At 36.3% G+C, this 18,935-nt stretch overlaps 2 protein-coding genes, 1 long non-coding RNA gene and 1 other non-coding gene across 19 annotated transcripts in view; 3 read left to right on the top strand and 1 right to left on the bottom strand.

Moving 5' to 3' along the window:
• The window catches only part of sif (guanine nucleotide exchange factor still life), a 101,814-nt gene extending 94,257 nt beyond the window's left edge, over window positions 1–7,557 (top strand). For 13 of the 15 annotated variants that reach the window (XM_087346792.1, XM_087346746.1, XM_087346798.1 and 10 more), the window contains one exon: window positions 523–1,527. In XM_087346792.1, the coding sequence (XP_087202918.1) occupies window positions 523–746 (224 nt within the window). In that variant the 3' untranslated portion in view covers window positions 747–1,527. Of the gene's footprint in view, window positions 1–522; window positions 1,528–2,321 lie in introns of those variants that run through there. The other 2 variants (XM_087346791.1, XM_087346779.1) reach the window with 2 other exon arrangements.
• The window catches only part of LOC147875153 (uncharacterized), a 63,807-nt gene that overhangs the window by 40,643 nt on the left and 4,229 nt on the right, over window positions 1–18,935 (bottom strand). The gene's annotated exons all lie outside the window — the stretch shown is intronic.
• LOC147875154 (U4atac minor spliceosomal RNA) lies at window positions 8,786–8,901 on the top strand. Its single transcript, XR_015534991.1, has one exon. It is a non-coding gene; the product is annotated as a U4atac minor spliceosomal RNA (small nuclear RNA).
• Window positions 9,564–18,735, top strand: Ppat-Dpck (Bifunctional Phosphopantetheine adenylyltransferase - Dephospho-CoA kinase). Of its 2 annotated transcripts, XM_087346989.1 has the most exons (7): window positions 9,564–9,647; window positions 9,734–10,622; window positions 11,758–11,906; window positions 13,190–13,393; window positions 14,271–14,525; window positions 15,220–15,402; window positions 17,343–18,735. In XM_087346989.1, the coding sequence occupies exons 2-7, from the start codon at window positions 10,007–10,009 to the stop codon at window positions 17,544–17,546; spliced, it is 1,611 nt and encodes a 536-aa protein (XP_087203115.1). In that variant the 5' UTR covers window positions 9,564–9,647; window positions 9,734–10,006; the 3' UTR covers window positions 17,547–18,735. The 2 variants fall into 2 exon arrangements, with proteins under 2 accessions (XP_087203115.1, XP_021940086.2); XM_022084394.2 differs by lacking the exon at window positions 9,564–9,647 and having other exon boundaries at window positions 9,654–10,622.

Consider the following 18,935-nt stretch of genomic DNA (forward strand, 5'->3'; position numbering starts at 1 on the left):
AGTTTAGATAAGTTGAAGTGTGTTGGCACAATGTAAACATAAGAATTTTCAAATAAAATGGTTACTGTTATGTACAATCTCATCATTTAAAAACAAAAAGTAGGATAAACGCACTGCTTGGGTTTCCCCTCCCTAAGCACTACATGAACAGGCCTAAACACTAATGTAACGACACTCCGCTTTAACCGAAGGGCTCGTCAGAAGGTCATTGTGATTTTGAAGCCTTGGTGGTGTGATGTAGTGTTTGCATGGTGATCCACTGCACCAGGACTTATCTGTTCCAATCCTTTTGCTTGCATCTCTTACCCACTGAATTTGCAAAAAAGCTTTATGTCTATGTCTGTTGGTTTTCATACATTCCAAACACATCAAAAGATATGTTATGTGTTTGTTTTATTGATGTCATTGTATGTTGTGCTGTAAAATGGTGAAGGGAAGGACGGTATTCAAAATTATCCATGAACAAATAAACTGAAATGTAAATACACGAAACACTAACTGGTTGACTTTCTCTGGTTGTAGGGTCGCCAGTGTGGAAACCAAGAGACATGGTAGGCCTAGGTGAAGCAACCACTCTTCCTCGCAAGGGCAAATCCTCCTCAACATCCTCTTGTTCCGAAACCACGGCCACTAGAGATCGTGAGCGTTGTTTAGTGTACGAGTTTCCTGTTGTGAGAAAGACAGAAGGATCCACCAGCGCGCATGAGACTTCGTCGTCCTCCTCGACTAGCACCCAGCAGCCATGAAGAATTGCTAGGCTTGAAACATAGGTAACTAGGCAACAAGCATTTAAGGTACTACACTCAACAGATTTATGAACTAAATATTGAAAATGCATGAAGTATTTCTTTGTTGCCACTACTGGCCCTTTGGAATTCTGCAGTCTGTCATTTGAAGGAGACAGGCTTTTTAATTATTCCATGTTGTCTGTACAGTTTTCTCCAGAGTCAGTTTATAAACAAGGTCATCTTCATTGCTTAATCTCTGTAATGACCTCAAAACCTTCTTCCAGTCTCCCCTTAGGTCTTCCTCTTACTCTTTAAGTTTGCAGGATTATAATTTTGTGTTATTCTCAGTCACATGTCTTGACTCACTCTGTCCATCTCTTCCTATATGCTGTACTCTCTTTAACTATATTACCAACATTAAGTTTCTGAAATACTTCAGTATTTATTTTGTTGTGGAATCGTATGTGTAGCTATTCTTATGCTGTTGCATTTAATCTTCTTTTATCTCAGTAATCCCATGTCCACTAATATTTTGTATAATTAAAATATGTATACATGCATGTATGGATATTATTTTACCAAAATGTCTACGAATCAGTTCACTTATATGTATGTTTGTTATCTTTTAATTTCCAAATCTTTCACAGCATTTGTATTTATTATATATTTCCTAAATATTTAAATTTATGTATTTGTTTACTAGCACAGTCTTACGATTTTCCCTTTAAAGGCTACTATTTTGTTATGTCAACAGTCATTTCCATATCAAATTAAGTAAATAAAGATTTCTTAGAAGTCATGTTTTGTATTATTTTGTATATCCAGAGGTTAGAAATACTTTCTGCAGCAGAATGGGTAAGGCAACATTAGAATCGGTTACTCTAGTGCCGAGGTCTTGAGAATGTTTCGAACTTTGCCACCACACATCATTTTGTGAAATTATTGTGAGTGCTTAAAAACAGGAGTAACTTTATTTGCATGTGTTGTTTGGAATTTCATTGGTTTTCTAATGACGATCTTCATTATCATCATAACACACCAATATGCAAACAGCTGTGGAATTAACTGCAAAACCACGATATTACAAGTGATCATCTCACAGCTACTGTCATAAAATGAATAAATAAGACTGGACAGATTCATGTTTAAAATGCTCACGTAGGCATTCTCAAAAACAGCTCAGCCCTTCCAACTGCGCATACACCGAGTGCCATCCGGGCAACAACAGACAACTCAAGTGTTACAGTGGCATAGCCTTTGTCATCGTTTCCCATGCAGTTTAAGTTAGTGTTCTTTAGGACAACACTAAAAGTGGTAATATTCTGCTTCTGAGGAGGCTGTACATGTTCAGATTATTTATGTACAGACGACAAAACTGTTGTCCTGGCTTCACGAACAGCACAGTCTTAGAGACGTAAGGTTTTGCGCAACAGTAGTTTCATGGTGCTGTGGCTCTAAGAGTTGCTGTGAACCGAGTTTCTGGTATACGGCACTGAGGAGCCAAGCAGTGCAACAACTTTAAGGGGCTTGAATTCAGTCAGCAGAACTATAACTCTTTAGAACACATTTTGTGTATTTCTGTCTGAATTCCAGGAAGCAGTAGGAACACCACGTGCCAGAACGTCTCCAGAATGGTTATGAATGTGTGAGTTGAAGAATGAGCACCTCTCCGACATGATGCAGTATGTTAGTGACAATAATAGGATAAAATCGTGGAAAAAGATTATGTTTAGCTTAATTATTTTTAGTAATGACATCACTTCAGGATTTTCAGTTGCTAGGATTACAGTGCCTAAGACTGATCTGGAATGGAGTATAAACCATAGATGTGAATGTTGATTCTTGGCACCTGAATTGCCATGTAAACTGAGCGAAGTTTAGGCAGTCACTTCTTTGAAAGCACTGCTCAATTAGTACACCATTGTAGTTTGTTATCATACTGTGAGCATGGCAACAGTCTACCAGAAAGTGTCTTCCTTAGTCTTGTTATATTTAAATTATGATATTTCAGGTCAATATTGGGCACTGTTGCATTATTCTGGTTATGAAATTTGGTGTCATCAGACCCAAAAGGTGTCTATATGATGGTGAGGGCAGGAGGGTTGGTTGGAAGATAAGTTCAACACACCTGAGTATCCAGTGCACTGATGCATTCAACAGCGGGTGCCTGTTTTGTTCCAAATGATTCACTTTATAAAATGGTAACTGTAGAATAACATGCAAATTTACATGATTTGCAAAGAAGAGATGTACTCGAGTTTCCATTCTCCGTTTTCAAAAGGAAAGACACACAGACAACAAGCTTCATAAAGGCTGAGTCTTTAATACAACTGCCCAAGAGATGTGTATGCGTGATGCTTTATATCTTCACAGGAAGCAAACTGAAAATTAAGCGCAGACCATAGCTATCTGTGAAACTTGCATTCTGATCAACCCTCACATGAGACATGTAGGAGAGAAGCTAGCAGTGAACTACATGAAAGGGTGCTGTCTGGAATGGAGAAATATTGTTTTAAAAAGGGTATGTTTACAATGAGATATGTTACTAGAATTACAAGTTATATGCTGTTGATGTTATTGAAGTCTTGAGTAATTGTGATAAATTGTGAAACTGGTATTTAGGACATGTCTTTCTGTGGTGAACATCGGTGGGTGATGGACCAGAAGATATATTTGTTAATTACTGGCAGCTGGGTATGGTGCCAACTTTAACATGATTGGACAAGGCAATATGTAAGATGGCCTATGAGCCTGTGTGAAGTGGTTAAAATAGCTCAATCTCGGAATGTATTTTTGTGGTTTAGTAATGTAAGATACATTACATCAGCTTTACTAAAGTATATCAAATGTTAAATCCCATTAACTCATGTTACCATGGAGACACCCATTCATCATTTGTACATATATCATTTACTAATCTGTCATAGTAACATTGTGTCATGTATGAGCGATTGGTTTCTAGTAGTATATTTAAACTTACTGAATGAGCTTCAAATTGAGGGATGGTGCTGTTCCTCCATTAGTTGCAGGAACCTGTGACATGGTACACATAATCTTATGGTATTTTGTCAATTTGTAATTCAATTACAATATCATTCAACAACACCATGCATTGATATCATCATCAACAAAACTCATGTTTCAAATAAACATAAACTTGGTTTCATTTTCTGTTAACATAACTGGAATATCTTAGGTAGTCAGAAAAACTAGAAATATTATTGAGCTCCATGAAGGATATCCATCACAGATCTTCTGCTTATGCACTTTGTTCGACAAGAGGCATATGAACAGTCTTGCTTATATTGTGTTCAAATTCTTTTATTACAAAAATTGTGCTCATTGTCTTCGCTCTAATGAAAGTAGGAAATGTAAAGAAGATCAAGCCATCAAGTTTCCAATTTTCACTGGTTATGGAAGGTTTGCTCAGATTATTAATATAACTGTTTGCATATCAGCTGTTGAACAAGTAACCTGTGGTGAGTAGATCATTTAGAATGTAAAATCTGAAATATTTATTGTGTTAATGTGTCATCATGGTTTTTCTGTCAATACCCACCACACATTACATGCAGTTTCTCATAAAATGAGATGCTCTATTGCTTGTTATTCATATTAATTATTGGAAGGTGGGCAATAATACATCAAACTGAATCTGTAGGAAAAACACTTCAGTACAATTAAATTAACAAAATATTTTTTTGTATAAGGAAGGAAGTGAACAGAAGGTAAATGCTCCATGATGTCATCAGTTGTTATCCTGGATTTAAGCAAGTTATTTTGGATGACATGTGTTTTCCTACAATCTAAACATTTTGTAATCAACATAGGCCTACTGATGAAAGTACAGCATTACAGCTGTGATCTGCGAACGTATTTAAATCTGACTGGCTTAGTCTTCAAATTCTTGCCACCTTCAACAGACTACAAATAAAATCCTTTCTGCAGTCATAAATGCTCTGTTTTATGTTAAGTATTAGAAAAGTTTCATTTACGGTCTTTGAGGGACCTTGCTCAGATTCAACGTATAGCCTGGAAGAAATTTCCCCGTGTTATCACAATGTGCATAAGTATGTTTTTATTTTAAATATTATTTATGTTAGGTATAATATGTGTACAAAGATGAATCATTTCAAGCAAAGGGATTTGATAGCAATTACAGTACTACCACATTATTTACTACAAATGTATATGCTATACACAGCACACTAACAAAATGTGGTACAAGACAATTTTTGAATACGCTTCTGACCCATAAAACCCAAGTGACTGCTAAAACTGCTGTTGCGTATGATTGTGACTGATGTAACAAACAGGTGGATCGAAAATGTTTTAGTCATCTGTTATTAGGTTAATTGTAACATTCAGAAGGTGTTGAATATTCAATCAATCCCATAAATAGGAAGCACACAGATTTCTGAACACAGTTCAGAAATACTCATTAGTATTACCAGTATATTCTCTGAGCAGGTAATAACGCCTTATCTAATCTAGAAATTTCTTGAATATTAAGGAACCATCGACATATATGCATACGACTGGTTTCTGAACTGAGCTGTTTGAGGATTGAGTTTTGGGGACTTGGTTTGATATATTTTATTTCCTCCTCCATTTTGGTTTTAGTGTTTGACTTTTGTACCTTTTCTATATTTTTTCTTGAAATATCTTTTTATTGTCTCTCATCAACAGAACCTGACCTCAGGTGTTTCTGAACCAGGTTGTCCAGTGATTGAGACTAGCTGTTTCTAACAGACCCAACAGAGAAGGTCTCCTTGCCCCATACACCTGAAGATGAAAATGGATCCGGTTTTTTGAAACGTCGTGCACATTTTAACCTTGCATGATGGACAAAGACCAAAAACCCAATAAATCCGACTGTCGTTGTTCTGTTTAGGCATCGATATTTTGTAAGTACATCCTATTATTTAATCATCTTGACAATATTAGATGAAGAGTGAAAACCTTCAGGTTCCTTATTACATAATTTTGTCCATTTTGTTAATAGTTTAGTTCCAACATTTCAAACCTATCTCCAGAGAATGATATTTTCTCTAGGCACACACTTATTTTTGCTTTCCTTTCTCCCTGCGCTGCCACCACCACTTACTCTCCACCTCAGTCTTCACGCCCTATCATACCGAGTAGTTACCTGTCATTGTATTTGAGATTTCAGAGGTTCTGCACAGTGGCTGTAACATTTAAACAGTGGATCTGGAACATCAGCCAGATCCAAAACACTAGCAGGTGCTGCCTTTGGTTTAAACACATGCAAGAGTGTATTCTTATAATTGAAATCCTCAAATTCTATGTTCTACTTGATTGTACTTCATATTTTGACATGATTCACTGAAACATAGAACACTGACTTACCAGTGACAGGTAAACAACAAACTACAGTACTTACGTGTAAAACGTTTTTAAATTCAAAATTATGGAAATGAATGCTGACCAAATATGACATTGGAGACAATCTTTAAAAGGAAAAGTGAACGTTTCACAATTATTAACCAGGAAAAGGTGCGCATATTTTACATCATTAATTTTATTACTTTGGAATTTGAATAATTATGTTTGAAGTGTTAGGTTATAAATTATATAAATATTAGTTTATAAATTGTTACAAAAATAATTGCTCATATGACATATACATTTGTAGTTATAAAGGGAACCCATTTATGAGTTTATTTGCTCTGATGATCTGTTTTCTTTTTCTTGAAGTTACAATATTTGTATCACACAGGCACAGTGTATACAGATATGGTAACTAGAGCGAAGATAATAAGCTGGATATATTCCACTGTAGAAAAGCAATGTGGTGTGTTGTCACATGTGAATGGTTTTCTGCTTTTTAATTTCACAGATTTACATAACATTATAAATGTACCCAGTTACAAAACACAATCATATAGTTTTATTAACATAAAAAAATGATTTTCTTAGTGATTTCGTAGTTAGAATTTTAAAGTCAGTACACTACATAAAATTACTCAATATAATAATAACAACAACAATAGTTATGACTTGAAAAACAAATTTTGTCTGAAATGTATCAGGGGACCTCATCCAAGCCAAGTGGTTCTTAATCACTTACATAATATATTTCTGAGTCATTATCTCTCCTGCATTGGGGTGTTAAAATTTTACTTGCATTTAATTTTGTTATGGCAGCTATTTAATTTTAGAAGTTTTGTGATTGTTCAATATCTTGCGTCATTTTAAATTATAAAATTATGAAGGGGAAACTGTTTTAAACATCAATTATTACAGCTCATTTGTACATATTTTCAAACATTATTTCCCATTTATTAAATTTTGTATATTTCATTGTATTATGTTCTTAAAAGGCTACTGATAAATCAAATTTACAAGAAAGCCAGCTGTGGATTTCATGAATTTTCAGACTATGACTGCACCTGTCTCAAATAAGAAACATGAGATCTAAGCACTTAACCTTGACTGTCCATGTGTAGCAGTATACTGCACTGGACGCTACCCTTACACATGTGACAGGCACCTCCACACTCCATATTATTATTTTATATCGTAAGTAGATGATCTAGCAACAATCACAACAAACCTCAGAAAGTCTCATTGTGATGAATAAATAGAATTAAGTTTCAAAGTGACTTCCATTTTTCAGTTCTGTCTTCCCTGAGTACACTTCAGTTGTTCTTTCATCTGTTGTGAATATGGACGGTACAGAAGAAATATGTTATTTAAGTATTTTCAACTTCCAAATCATTGTAGTTATCAACAAATAAGGAAACAGATGCCTTGTATATAGTATATGTGAAGCTTTAAAATAAAACTGAACTGAATCATCCTAGTAGACTTTTTGTTTTACTTTTTTAATATTATACCAATTTCTACCCTGCATGGTTTGGAACAACTAGCACTCTGAACCTTTGTTGTAATTTTACTAGAATCACCAGATGTTGGATCAGAATTTTAGGACAACTGACAGGAGTACAGAAAATATATATTGTTCGCTTAAGTGCTTAATGTTTATTATAACTGAGAGAGGTGGCAAAGAATGGAAATTATAATTCCAGTTCATATTTTCTTCAACAACTCAACATTATGATTCTGCTCACCTCATCCATCCCTTTTTTGATTCAATCAGCATTCCATATGAAATATACATAAGCTAAAGGGAACTTAACCCACACTAGCATGCAACCTCAGCATATTTCATAAGATTGTAGAAAATCCATGTAATGGATGCAACAATAATCCAATTTGACTTAATTTTAAACTTATGTTACTTTTAACTATTCCATTAATTTTTATTTTGACTGAATTTTAGTTGGCATAACATGCAAAGGTTAGCCTGAGGATGGTACAGTTATGCAGAAACATGCTGCCAAAGTCAAAATAAAGGAACATAAATTTTAGAATATCAAGTGTACTGAAGGCTCTAATCTCTATACACCTGCAAAGCAATGCCAACATTTTTGTAGCTCCAGTAACTATATAACTTCATGCAGAAGAGTATTCAAAAACTAATAGCAGCCCATCAGGTCAAAATATTACCAATCTTTTATAGAACTTAAAAGACTCAGCTCGTTCAATAGCCATATGAAATAAGCCTTAAATAACTAGATATAGTAACTGCATTATTTTAATGAAAGACTCTCAGGCAACAAGCTTGTTATTTTAGTATTATTTTATTTCTTTGCATCAGGTCACAGTACAAATCTCTATGAATGACTGAAACAATATCACATATCTACAAGTGTCCCCTTTTTGAAAACGTCTTTCCCTAAAAAAATTCTACATTAAGGAAACTAAGAAATTTGTTTGCAATAACTGTCAACAGATGGCACTGTATGTATTAATCGCTATTTGTCTATTAATTTCTGTGTAGCAAGTCAGTGCAATATGTTGAATAGTTTAAAGCTGCATAGAGAGTTTTGAATAATTATCTATAAGCATATCTTAGATTTTAAAGAACGTTTACAGTCTATGGAAATTTTGATGTTCTATTTTAATTTTACTGACTGTCAATACTGGTTCGGTCATGAAAGCATCACACCATTACCGTGGAGTTGTCCTACTCAATCCTTGTCTAGGAGAGCATAATGTCCAATGATCGTCTAGTGAGGGCATTGGTGCTAACACCCTAGTTAAATTTTCGCATCCTGCTGTATAGTAGAATGCAATTTTTGTAACCCCCTTACTTTATAGGGGGTACCGAGTACAGTTAATGTCACGGTTTAACAATCGCATGGTACGGATAGGAGAAAGCAATATCTGCAACACCTTACATTTTGGGGGTTATGAGTACGGTTTGATGGTTTTATCCATGCATATTTTTCTAACCAGAAAGCAGTGTTTATAAACGAAACGCATGGAAGCTTGTGAATTACTGTACATACGTCCTTTGAATGTGAACGAAGATTTATTTGGAATGGTGTTATTATGTTACGTGATCGGTTTTTGACTCAAATCAGTTTGTAAATATTGCAATACTGTGCAAACTATTCAATTAATAGGTAAAATTAAGATGAGACATGCTTAAGACTTGCATAGCGTTCCTTAGTATCCCTGATGATGGAGGCAGCAAGGACCTCTGAAACGTCGCTAAAGTTCTTCCAAATTACACGGCACAACCCTAAAGAAAGACATCTTCAAGTTCGCCGTGAAAACCTTAAATCCTACATACCTATCTCATTGATTGTTTTGACGTAAATACGTCTATATGGAAGGGTCATTCGGCAAAAAAGTGAAAGGAAAACGTGTATGATCCATATCAACAATGTGTAAATATGGACCGACAACAATGGTCAGCTTTGCGTGCATTGTTATGTTACCTAAGAAACGTCATCTGTTTACTCGGCATTGTTGTGTTACATTACTGCCGTAAACAATCCGCTTTCGTTATTGCGGAAACAGCTGAGCTGTGAATCGGTTGTAGAAGTAGGTCGTAGACTAGATAATTTTGTGCTGGTAGAAGCGACTTATCTTATATAAGAATTATTACATTACATTTCATTACATTACAGAGACGTATTTACGTCAGATTCTCCGGATCCGTGGTTCCACTGTCAACTTTTTGATCAGAGACGACCAGAAGTCATTTTTGTTCAAATGGAGAGGGTGTTGTGATATTATTGTGTTGTTTTAAGTTTTTAAAGCGAGGTAAAGAGTCGGAGTGAAGAAAGTGTTCAGCGAGTTAAAAGCATATTGTGAAACTTTGGTGTCGTAAAATAAGTTTCACTTGAACTGTCAGTAATTGTGCGTTAATATATAATGACTTTTATAAGTTGAGGTTAAAGATGGCAAGAATTGGCCTATTGGTATTAACAAAACCAACGAAGCTTGAGAGAATTTTACCTGCAATTAATCAGCACGTTAATTCAACGTTGTACGTTCAATTGTACCCCGGAAGACGGCGTTTACAAAGTTTACCTTCAAGTAGTGAGACTGTTTTAAATGTGCAGCATCATGGCCCTGCTGTAATTAGTATATATTCTCAAGCTACTGCAGTTTGCCATAATCTTGATGTTCGAGTTTTATTAGCTGGAATCAAAGATCCGTTTATATCTACAATCCAAACAAGAAAGCAAATAGAGGTGGTAATCTTTGATTGTCTTTTTCATAAGGATGAAGTAGATAATTTTTTAAAGTCCTGCCTCTTAAATGCTACACAAACGTGTCATGTTGTTACACTGAATCATCCTCCTCATGGGAACAATGTAGTCTCCGGAATGGCTGAATCATTCAGTATTGATGGAATTTTACCAAATAAAGAATTTAAAATGTATGAGAATGTGGTAGTTGGAGGGACATTTGATCGGCTGCATACTGGACATAAGATTCTGCTGAGTGAAGCTGTCCTTCGTTGTACAAGAAAGCTTACTGTAGGTGTTACTGATACGTCAATGCTGAAATGTAAGACACAATCCTTATTTGGGGTTTGTTGATACTATTTAAGTTTGTATATATTGCAACAAACATGATTATGTATTTGGGTGATTTGGTTAATGTAACATCACAGTGTTAATGGAAAATGTATAGCTACAGGATATCAATATAAAATATGAACTGGGAAGGAGATGGTGGAGGGTCAGTTATGAGTTTATGTAAGTCAGTTTGTGGATAAAATATTTATCATTTATGATAGTTACAGCTGTTTAATACCATGCTGAGAAATATAGCTAGTTAGATTGAGAGGTCTGTTTGATATCTGTGGAAAACTAATGTGGAATATATGATATATTTTATATTATGTAATTGCTTTTGTCTGTGCCATGATATTGAGGAGACATCTGATGAAAGCCCCCTGTCCAAGTTCTGGGTCTCATTAACCTCTGGGCTGTATTCATAGAGATCCAGTTTTTTTGTTCTTGCATGCTTTCATTTCACCTAAGCCAATATCAGTTACACACGGAACTCGGTGAAACATGTTTAGAATGTTAAAAAGATAGACGTTTCTGAGGAGTAATTCAGCTGTACTATAATCTTGCAATTTTGCCTGTTTTTCATGAACCTTAGCCTCTTGCAGTAAGAGAAAAAATACATTGAAGATATTTGAGAACAGAGTGATGAGGGGAATATTATGATTTAAAAAGGAGAATGCAGCAGGAGGCTGGAGAAAAGTGCATGATGAGGAGATTCATAATTTCTACTCTTCAGCAAGTATTTAATTGCTCAAATCTCAATCAGGATGAGATAGGCAGAGCATGTGGAATGAATATGAAAGATGAGAAATACTTATAAAAATCCAGTCAGAAAACCTGAAGGGAAGAGGCTGCTTGGGAGATTTAGGCATAGACAGGAGGATAATATTTATGTGGATCTTAAAACATATGGCATGAAAGTAGGGATTAGATTCATATGGCTCAGGATGGAGAGTACTGACAGGCTGTTCCAAACATTAATGAACCTTTGGGTTCTATACAATGTAGGGATTCTCTTGAACTGCTCCATAGAGTTAAGAAGGTAAATTTTGAAGTAAGGAATTTATGTAATAATTTGATATCAATAGAAGTACTACAGACTTAGCTAAGAATGTCTTTTTTTGTAGATAAACTGTTGTGGGAGCTGATTGAACCGTGCTCTGATCGAATGTGTTTACTTGAAGACTTTCTTCAAGATATAGATCCTGGCTTGCAATATGACATTGTTCCAATTTATGACCCATTGGGACCTACAAGAGAAGACCCTAACTTTCAGGTAGGTGGCTGGAACTGTGTCCATCATACCCTTTCAAATTGCCAAGTTGTAAGTTGAACTGTGGCAGCATCTCAACCCTTCCAGATAGAGAATTGTGAATCTTATTGATGATTCTGCATACTTATAGAAAGTGAACATTACTTAAATTTTACTATACCTGCAAATGGGTATCAGTGTCTCAGATTATGGAATATTCTTTAAGAAGTGTGTTGCGAGTATCTAATTATTGATGATCTGTTAAATTGCAACTTTATATTGAGACTCAGAAGTAAATTAATTGCAAACCATTTTAGCATCTTGTACATGATTTGGAAACCTGCCACGGTGGTCTAGCGGTTAGAACGCTGGCCTTGTAATCCTGGGGTCTCGGGTTCGATTCCCGGCGGTGCCCGAATTTATAACTTGTGTTGGGCAAGGCCGTGGTCTAGGCAACACGGAGTTCTCCTCCGTGGCATCCCAACAATTACTCCATTCACACACAGAAGAAGGCAATGGCAAACCACTTCTGAATCATCTGCCAAGAACGTATATGAACAGGTCCAAGTCCGAGAAAAGGATGGAAGGATCCTGTTCATATGGACCTGTCGCCAGACAGAACACTACAAATAAAAAATAAAACATGATTTGGAATACAAGCATGATATCGCAATGAGACAGTCCCTTGAAAATAGGCGTGTGAGGCAAGATCTGCTTAGACCGGTGTTCCACAACCAGTATGCTGTGATATACAGGTGTGCTGCAAATTTTTGTGAGATGTTGTATTTGGAAAAAGGCACTGTCATTCCTTTTGTAGTTGGAATTGTAACACACACACTGGTTTGTCATTGATAGTTTTATTCAGCGTGTATTTTTTTTTTATTTTCATATGCTTACATTCTTATAGGGCAAGTATTTTTATATACAAATACCTCATTTTTGTGGAACAAAATTTTACGGTGTACCGTCATGTATCTTTGACAGATTAGGATGTGCTGTGGTTAAGAAAGGTTGCAGAATACTGGCTTAGATGGACACAACCTTAACATAACTATAAGCTAGGCCTATAAAACTGCTTATCTTTTTTGATTCTGGTCATCTGGGTTGTGGGACTGTGAAGTGTTGTAGTTGATTTGCGAACATTTCAGAGGTACCTGCTACTTCCGTCTTCAGGGTTTTCAACAGGTTTCTCCAAAATAATTTCAGCTACTTACAAGACTTGAGACTGTTAAGCCCAGAAGACCACAGCCAAAATTTCACTGCTGTGAAAGTGTCAAACCTTATGTGTTTATCTTATGTTTATTCAGATGATAGTGGTGAGTACAGAAACATACAAGGGAGGGCTAAAAGTGAATGAATGTCGCTGTCAAAACAACCTGCCAATATTAGACATCCACACAGTGGATATACTAGAGGCTGTTTCAGAACGTACATGTGATGAGGAAGAAGACAAGATCAGCTCAAGTAATAATAGGATGAGATTGCTCGGCACAAGACTCAGAGTACCAGAGGTAACAGTTTTATCATTAGTCCGTGTGCGTGTTAATTGGAAGTAAAAGGGAATGAGAGACAGATAATGAATACCTTTTTTCTTTCATAAAATTTACCTGGAAAATACTTTCTTGAGTCTCAGTACAGTTTATCATCATACCTTTTAATTAATAGGGCAGAACGCTCCTTTCGGAGCTCCTCGGAGGGGCTGGTCAAGTTTTTAAAAAGCAACCAACCCCTTCGGGGGGGTTGGTTGCGTTTTAAAATCTTGTGTAAGAAACTAAACTAAACTCCCCGAATGGAGGGTTAAAACACTTGACCAACACTTCCTTCGGGGGGGTTGGTTGCGTTTTAAAATCTTGAGTAAGACACTAAACTCGGTATTGTTGTGTTCCACAACAATCCCGAGTTTGTTTATAGTTGACATTGTTGATGACGTAATTTATTGACGAAAACGAGGAATCACAAATTTTTATAATAGAAGACAAGGACTCCTGGAAGACCTTTGTTTGCCGTTTTATTGAATGTGTCAGCCGCATTATTAGGATGGCAGACTCGTGTTTCTTCACAAGGGCCGACCAACGAACCCTATTCAGTTGAATCAGTTTACTCTATTCATTTAAAATATCTTTTAATATCCTACCATCTACACCTGGGTCTTCCTTTATATCTTCTGATGAAAAATTATATTTATGTGTCATGTCCCACCCATTTCTTTCTCCTTGTTTTGATAACCTTAATAATATTTGGTTAAGAGTACAAATTATGAAGTTTCTTACTATGCAGTTTTGTCGATCATTCTTCTAATTTCCCTCTCTGTTGTGCCCAATTATTGTTCCCAGAAGTTTGTTCTAAAACACCCTCAGTAAAATGAAGTCCATTTTTTCTTACTTCTAGGCAAGGCCTCTACTATCCAGGAAGCCGTATGTTATTGGTTTGACAGGCAATATTGCAAGTGGAAAGTCCTCGGTGGGAGAACATTTGAGAAACCTTGGAGCAGGGTTGTTGAACTGTGATATTCTTGCCCACGGCGTTTATACGAAAGGACAGACTTGTTATGAATCAATAGTGCAACACTTTGGCAAGGAAATTTTGGATGATGATGAAGAAATCAACAGGAAGGCTTTAGGAGCAATTGTGTTCAAAAATAAGGTATTGAAATTTGCGTATTGTAGGCAGATTAACTAATTCCACTGAGCAGAGTCCATGAGAAACTAGTATTTGTTTGGTTAATAAAGAAGTTCTGATCTTTTTATGGAAGTTGAAGTGCATCTTCATGTTGGAGCCTGTGTAGAACCAAAAAATATCAGGTTTAAATTAACTTAAAATGTTTTTCAATCATGATTCTGAACTTCAAACAGAAATTTAAACTTTTCCTTTACTTTTGTCAGTTGAACTTTGAAACTTTTCCTTCCTTACAGGAAACAAATCAAATTGTTTTATTTATTACAACCAGAGTAGCCAGTGAACGGTTAATCAATAAATCTGTTTCAGCAGGTTACAGTTATATATTCTAAGAAGTGGTTTATCACATATAAGAACTTAGGTGTCTTTTCTGTTAACTTATATATTCTTAAAAAATTATTTTTATTCTAAACTAAATTGGCAAGTTTCATTGGACAGAAAATATCATTTTGTGTTCATTGAGACATATCAATACTAAATGTAATAATATTCCGTAAATATGTCAGAGTCGTTCGGGTTTTGTGTGCAGTGGTTGTCCAGAATAGACCAAAAATTAAATGTCCTCAGTGCAATTTAGTGAGGACACCCATATTAAATATAATAAAATTCAGTTTGGTCTTTCAACTGTTAATATTCTAATCTCTAATATATTTCCTTCTAGGAACAGTTAGACAAGTTAAATGGTCTGGTTTGGCCAGTGCTACTGGATCGTGTAAAAGGGCAGATTAAGGCCCTTTTTGAAGCTGGTCACCAGATTGTTGTGATGGAAGCAGCTGTCTTACTTCAGGCTGGTTGGGACCAACACGTCCACGAGATTTGGGCGTGCATTATTCCACCAGAAGAGGTAACTGGAGCAGAAGTTTCAGAAATTAAAATACCATATTCACTGGCCGCCACGGTGGTCTAGCGGTCAGAACACTAGCCTTGTAAGCCTGGGGTCCCGGGTTCAATTCCCGGTGGTGCTCAAATTTATAACTTGTGTTGGGCAAGGCCGTGGTCTAGGCATCACGGAGTTTTCCTCCGGGGGCTTCCCCGGTTTCTCCGTGGCATCCCAACAATTACTCCACTCACACACAGAAGAAGGCAATGGCAAACCACTTCTGATCATCTCTGCCAAGAATGTATATATGTATGAGCAGGTCCCTGACAACCTGAAGAGGTTGGAAGGATCCTGTTCATAATATATGGACCTGTCGTCAGACAGAACACTACAAATAAAATACCATATTCACTGGCCTCAGAGATATAAGCATTTACCCACAGAGAGTGGTTAGCACTCCTGCCTCATATTCAGTAGGTCAGTTAGAAGCTGGCTATCTTGACGTAGGGTTTTGTGATTCATCTTAGTTCCCTCCAAGTGGTCTCTGGGCTAATACCTCAAAAGACAGCTTCTTTCTTCGTTATACAAAGTCACCGTGTCATATGGCACTATATAACCTATGCATACGTGATAATGATTATGTTTTTGGAGCTTTATTATACAATTGACTTGCGCTAGGCTCTTCCGTGTATATACCTTCATCCATTTGGGGGGGGGGGGAGGCAGAGGGTTCTTGTAGTGTATTTATGAATGTGTGGTAGGAATAACAGTCTGGAGCAGACTGAACATTAAGTTCAAAAGATTAACTGAAGTTCTAAAGTAAGTACCATAGTGATTTCAATTTGATGTTCCTTGTTAATTTTGGGGTTTCATTCCCTACTTTATCCATGTGCGGTTAAATGCCAGGGCCTATTGAAAACTCAGGTATTTGTAGACCTACAATGGATATTTTAAGGTTCAAAATAAGTAAGACACATTTTTATTGAATATAATATTAGTATATACCGGGTCTACAATTTATGCTGTAACGGCCTTGCTTGCATTGCGTGCTCGGCCGAGTGCACTGTTGGTGTGGGATAGAGATAGCGTGTTATTCCCGTGAGTCACAGGCGAATCAGTTTCATTGCGTCTCTCGTCGCGGATTGACGTTGATAATATGGTGTACAGTATTAAGCAACGTGTGTTCTTAGTCGAAACATATGCCAAATATTCATCCTACGGAAGATGCCGCCGTAAATATCGCAGACATTTTCCCGGTGAAAGTGTTCCTAGCAGGCCCACGATAGAGAGATTAATAAAAAAAATTTGTAGTACGGGATCAGTTTTGGATAAAAAGAAGAACAGGAAACCACAATTCATTTCGGCAATTTCCCAAGAAGAGCTTCGTCAAGTATTTCGAAACATGTTAACGAGATGTGAAGCTTGCCTGCAAGCACAAGGAAGTCACTTTGAACATCTTTTGTGATTTAAGGTAAGAAAATTAATGTAATAACATGTGTTAGTGACGAGAAATATTCGTAGTTCGCTGTTACTAGCGGCACTGAAACTGATTCGCCTGTGACTCACGGGAAGAACACACTATCTCTATCCCACACCAACAGTGCACTCGGCCGAGCACGCAATGCAAGCAAGGCCGTTACAGCATAAATTGTAGACCCGGTACTAATAACAGACATGTAATAATGTCAGCAGTGGTATAAGAGAAGTTCTCATTGGGGTGTTAACTCTGTCATTACTATGGGCTGCATGAAGAAATATTGATTGCAGTGGTCATTAAAATGGTGTACAGTTTTTTTTAAGTGTGCTTAGGAAGGGAACTGTGATGTGTAAAATAATTTTAAACAAAGCTGATATTTTTCTTTACAATTTTTAGTCTTGTTTCATTTGTACTTTCACTTTGATGGGCTGAGTGGTCAGGTAGACAGCCACAAGACTTTTATTAATATGTTTGTATTTTCTGTTAGGCTGTGAAAAGACTTCAAGAACGCAATAATTTGACTGAAAGTGATGCACGAGCGCGGATAGCTGCACTGCCCAGTAACACAGAATTAGTAGCGAAAGCTCATGTTGTGGTGTCCACATATTGGAGTGCAACGTACACTCAGAAACAAGTGGCAAAGGCATGGGAGGCATTGCAGCTGTACCTGACTGACAATGCAAAGTTATGAAACTGAATTGTTATATAGAGGATTATATTTTGCTATTTGTTGATATTGGTCTTAAGGGGAAATGTTTTTCTTACGATATATTGCGCACATGTACTCCACAAACATATATTGAACTCAGACTGGGTGACCTCTCATATTGTAGCGTAGCTGACATTTTTTTTGTTTAGTTAGACTGGGATGTGCTTATGTCAGCGTGCAGAGTAGCCCTTTGCATATAATTTTTCATTCCACATTTGCTTGAAAGTGGTAAATAAATAAGCACACAAACAACTATAAAGAAGACACTATTGCCATACGTGTTTCAACCTTAAAAGATCATCATCAGTGGCATCAGAGAAATCAATTCATTTAATTAAATGGCTCAAACTTGATTTAGAAAATAAATAATGAATAAGGTATTTGACGAAAAGTATTATAAGCGACACTGCATCAAATGTTGTTATTCATAGGAATGGACTCTGCACTTAGCTATTTATCCGGAGGTCCGGTGGCCGTAGCTGGTCTGCGGCAAACTGTAGTTTTGTCGTCCGTACCTGTGAACTCCAGAACAGTGGGCGAAAGACTGTCAGTCTCTCGCCCACTGTTCGATGCAGTGTCGCTTATAATACTTTTCGTCAAATACCTTATTCATTATTTATTTTCTAAATCAAGTTTGAGCCATTTAATTAAATGAATTGATTTCTCTGATGCCACTGATGATGACCTTTTAAGGTTGAAACGCGTATGGCAATAGTGTCTTCTTTATAGTGTTAATAGTTATTTGTGTGCTTATTTATATTCTAATACACTACACGGTATGCAAAGTTTTAAGATTATTGAAAGTGGTATCCTTCATTTTAATAAAAAAATGTGTGTGTGTTTGTGTGCTTGTGGGAAAATTAAGAACTAAAAAATATATCTTTTGCTTAAGCTTGAAATTAATAAAAGGTGGTTATGATTTTCATCAACCACATGATGGCCCCTGGAACAGTCACCTCTTTTTCAAGTGGCCCTTAGTAGACACTGAGTGTGACATGTCTGCATTCTAGGTCTGAGTAGGAATGCAAAATTGATCAAGAGTTTTTGATTCCAAGAAAGGAACTTGTAAATAGAGACTTTGTAATTCAGCATTATGCGTTGTTCTTAATGTTAATGTGTTGGAAATATGACACAGCAACTTGTCAACAGACAATAAAGATATTGCAGGGTACAGAGGCATAAATTATAATTTCCTTGTATTCGGTTAAATATCCTATTGAAACTTGTTGCAAATGAAAGCTGTAAGTCTTTATGAAATGCATTTTATGTTATTCGCCAATCTTCTCTACAGATAATCATATAACGGCAGGGACAGACAAAAATTAAATTTAAATAAAGCTTGATTTTAGACACCCCGTACCAGATTTAATT

The sequence above is a fragment of the Zootermopsis nevadensis genome, unplaced genomic scaffold, assembly GCF_977971745.1.
Source record: "Zootermopsis nevadensis isolate Lab colony 2312 unplaced genomic scaffold, Znev_1.0 Znev_ptg000001l, whole genome shotgun sequence".
NCBI classification, from domain to species: Eukaryota; Metazoa; Arthropoda; class Insecta; order Blattodea; family Termopsidae; genus Zootermopsis; species Zootermopsis nevadensis.

What these genes read in the sequence shown, in the direction of transcription:
- Ppat-Dpck (XM_087346989.1), top strand. Translation starts at nt 10,007, where the DNA reads ATGGCAAGAATTGGCCTATTGGTATTAACAAAACCAACGAAGCTTGAG. An exon ending in TGATACGTCAATGCTGAAAT is followed by an intron (nt 10,623 to 11,757) that starts GTAAGACACAAT and finishes CTTTTTTTGTAG; the next exon opens with ATAAACTGTTGTGGGAGCTG. An exon ending in GCATTATTCCACCAGAAGAG is followed by an intron (nt 15,403 to 17,342) that starts GTAACTGGAGCA and finishes ATTTTCTGTTAG; the next exon opens with GCTGTGAAAAGACTTCAAGA.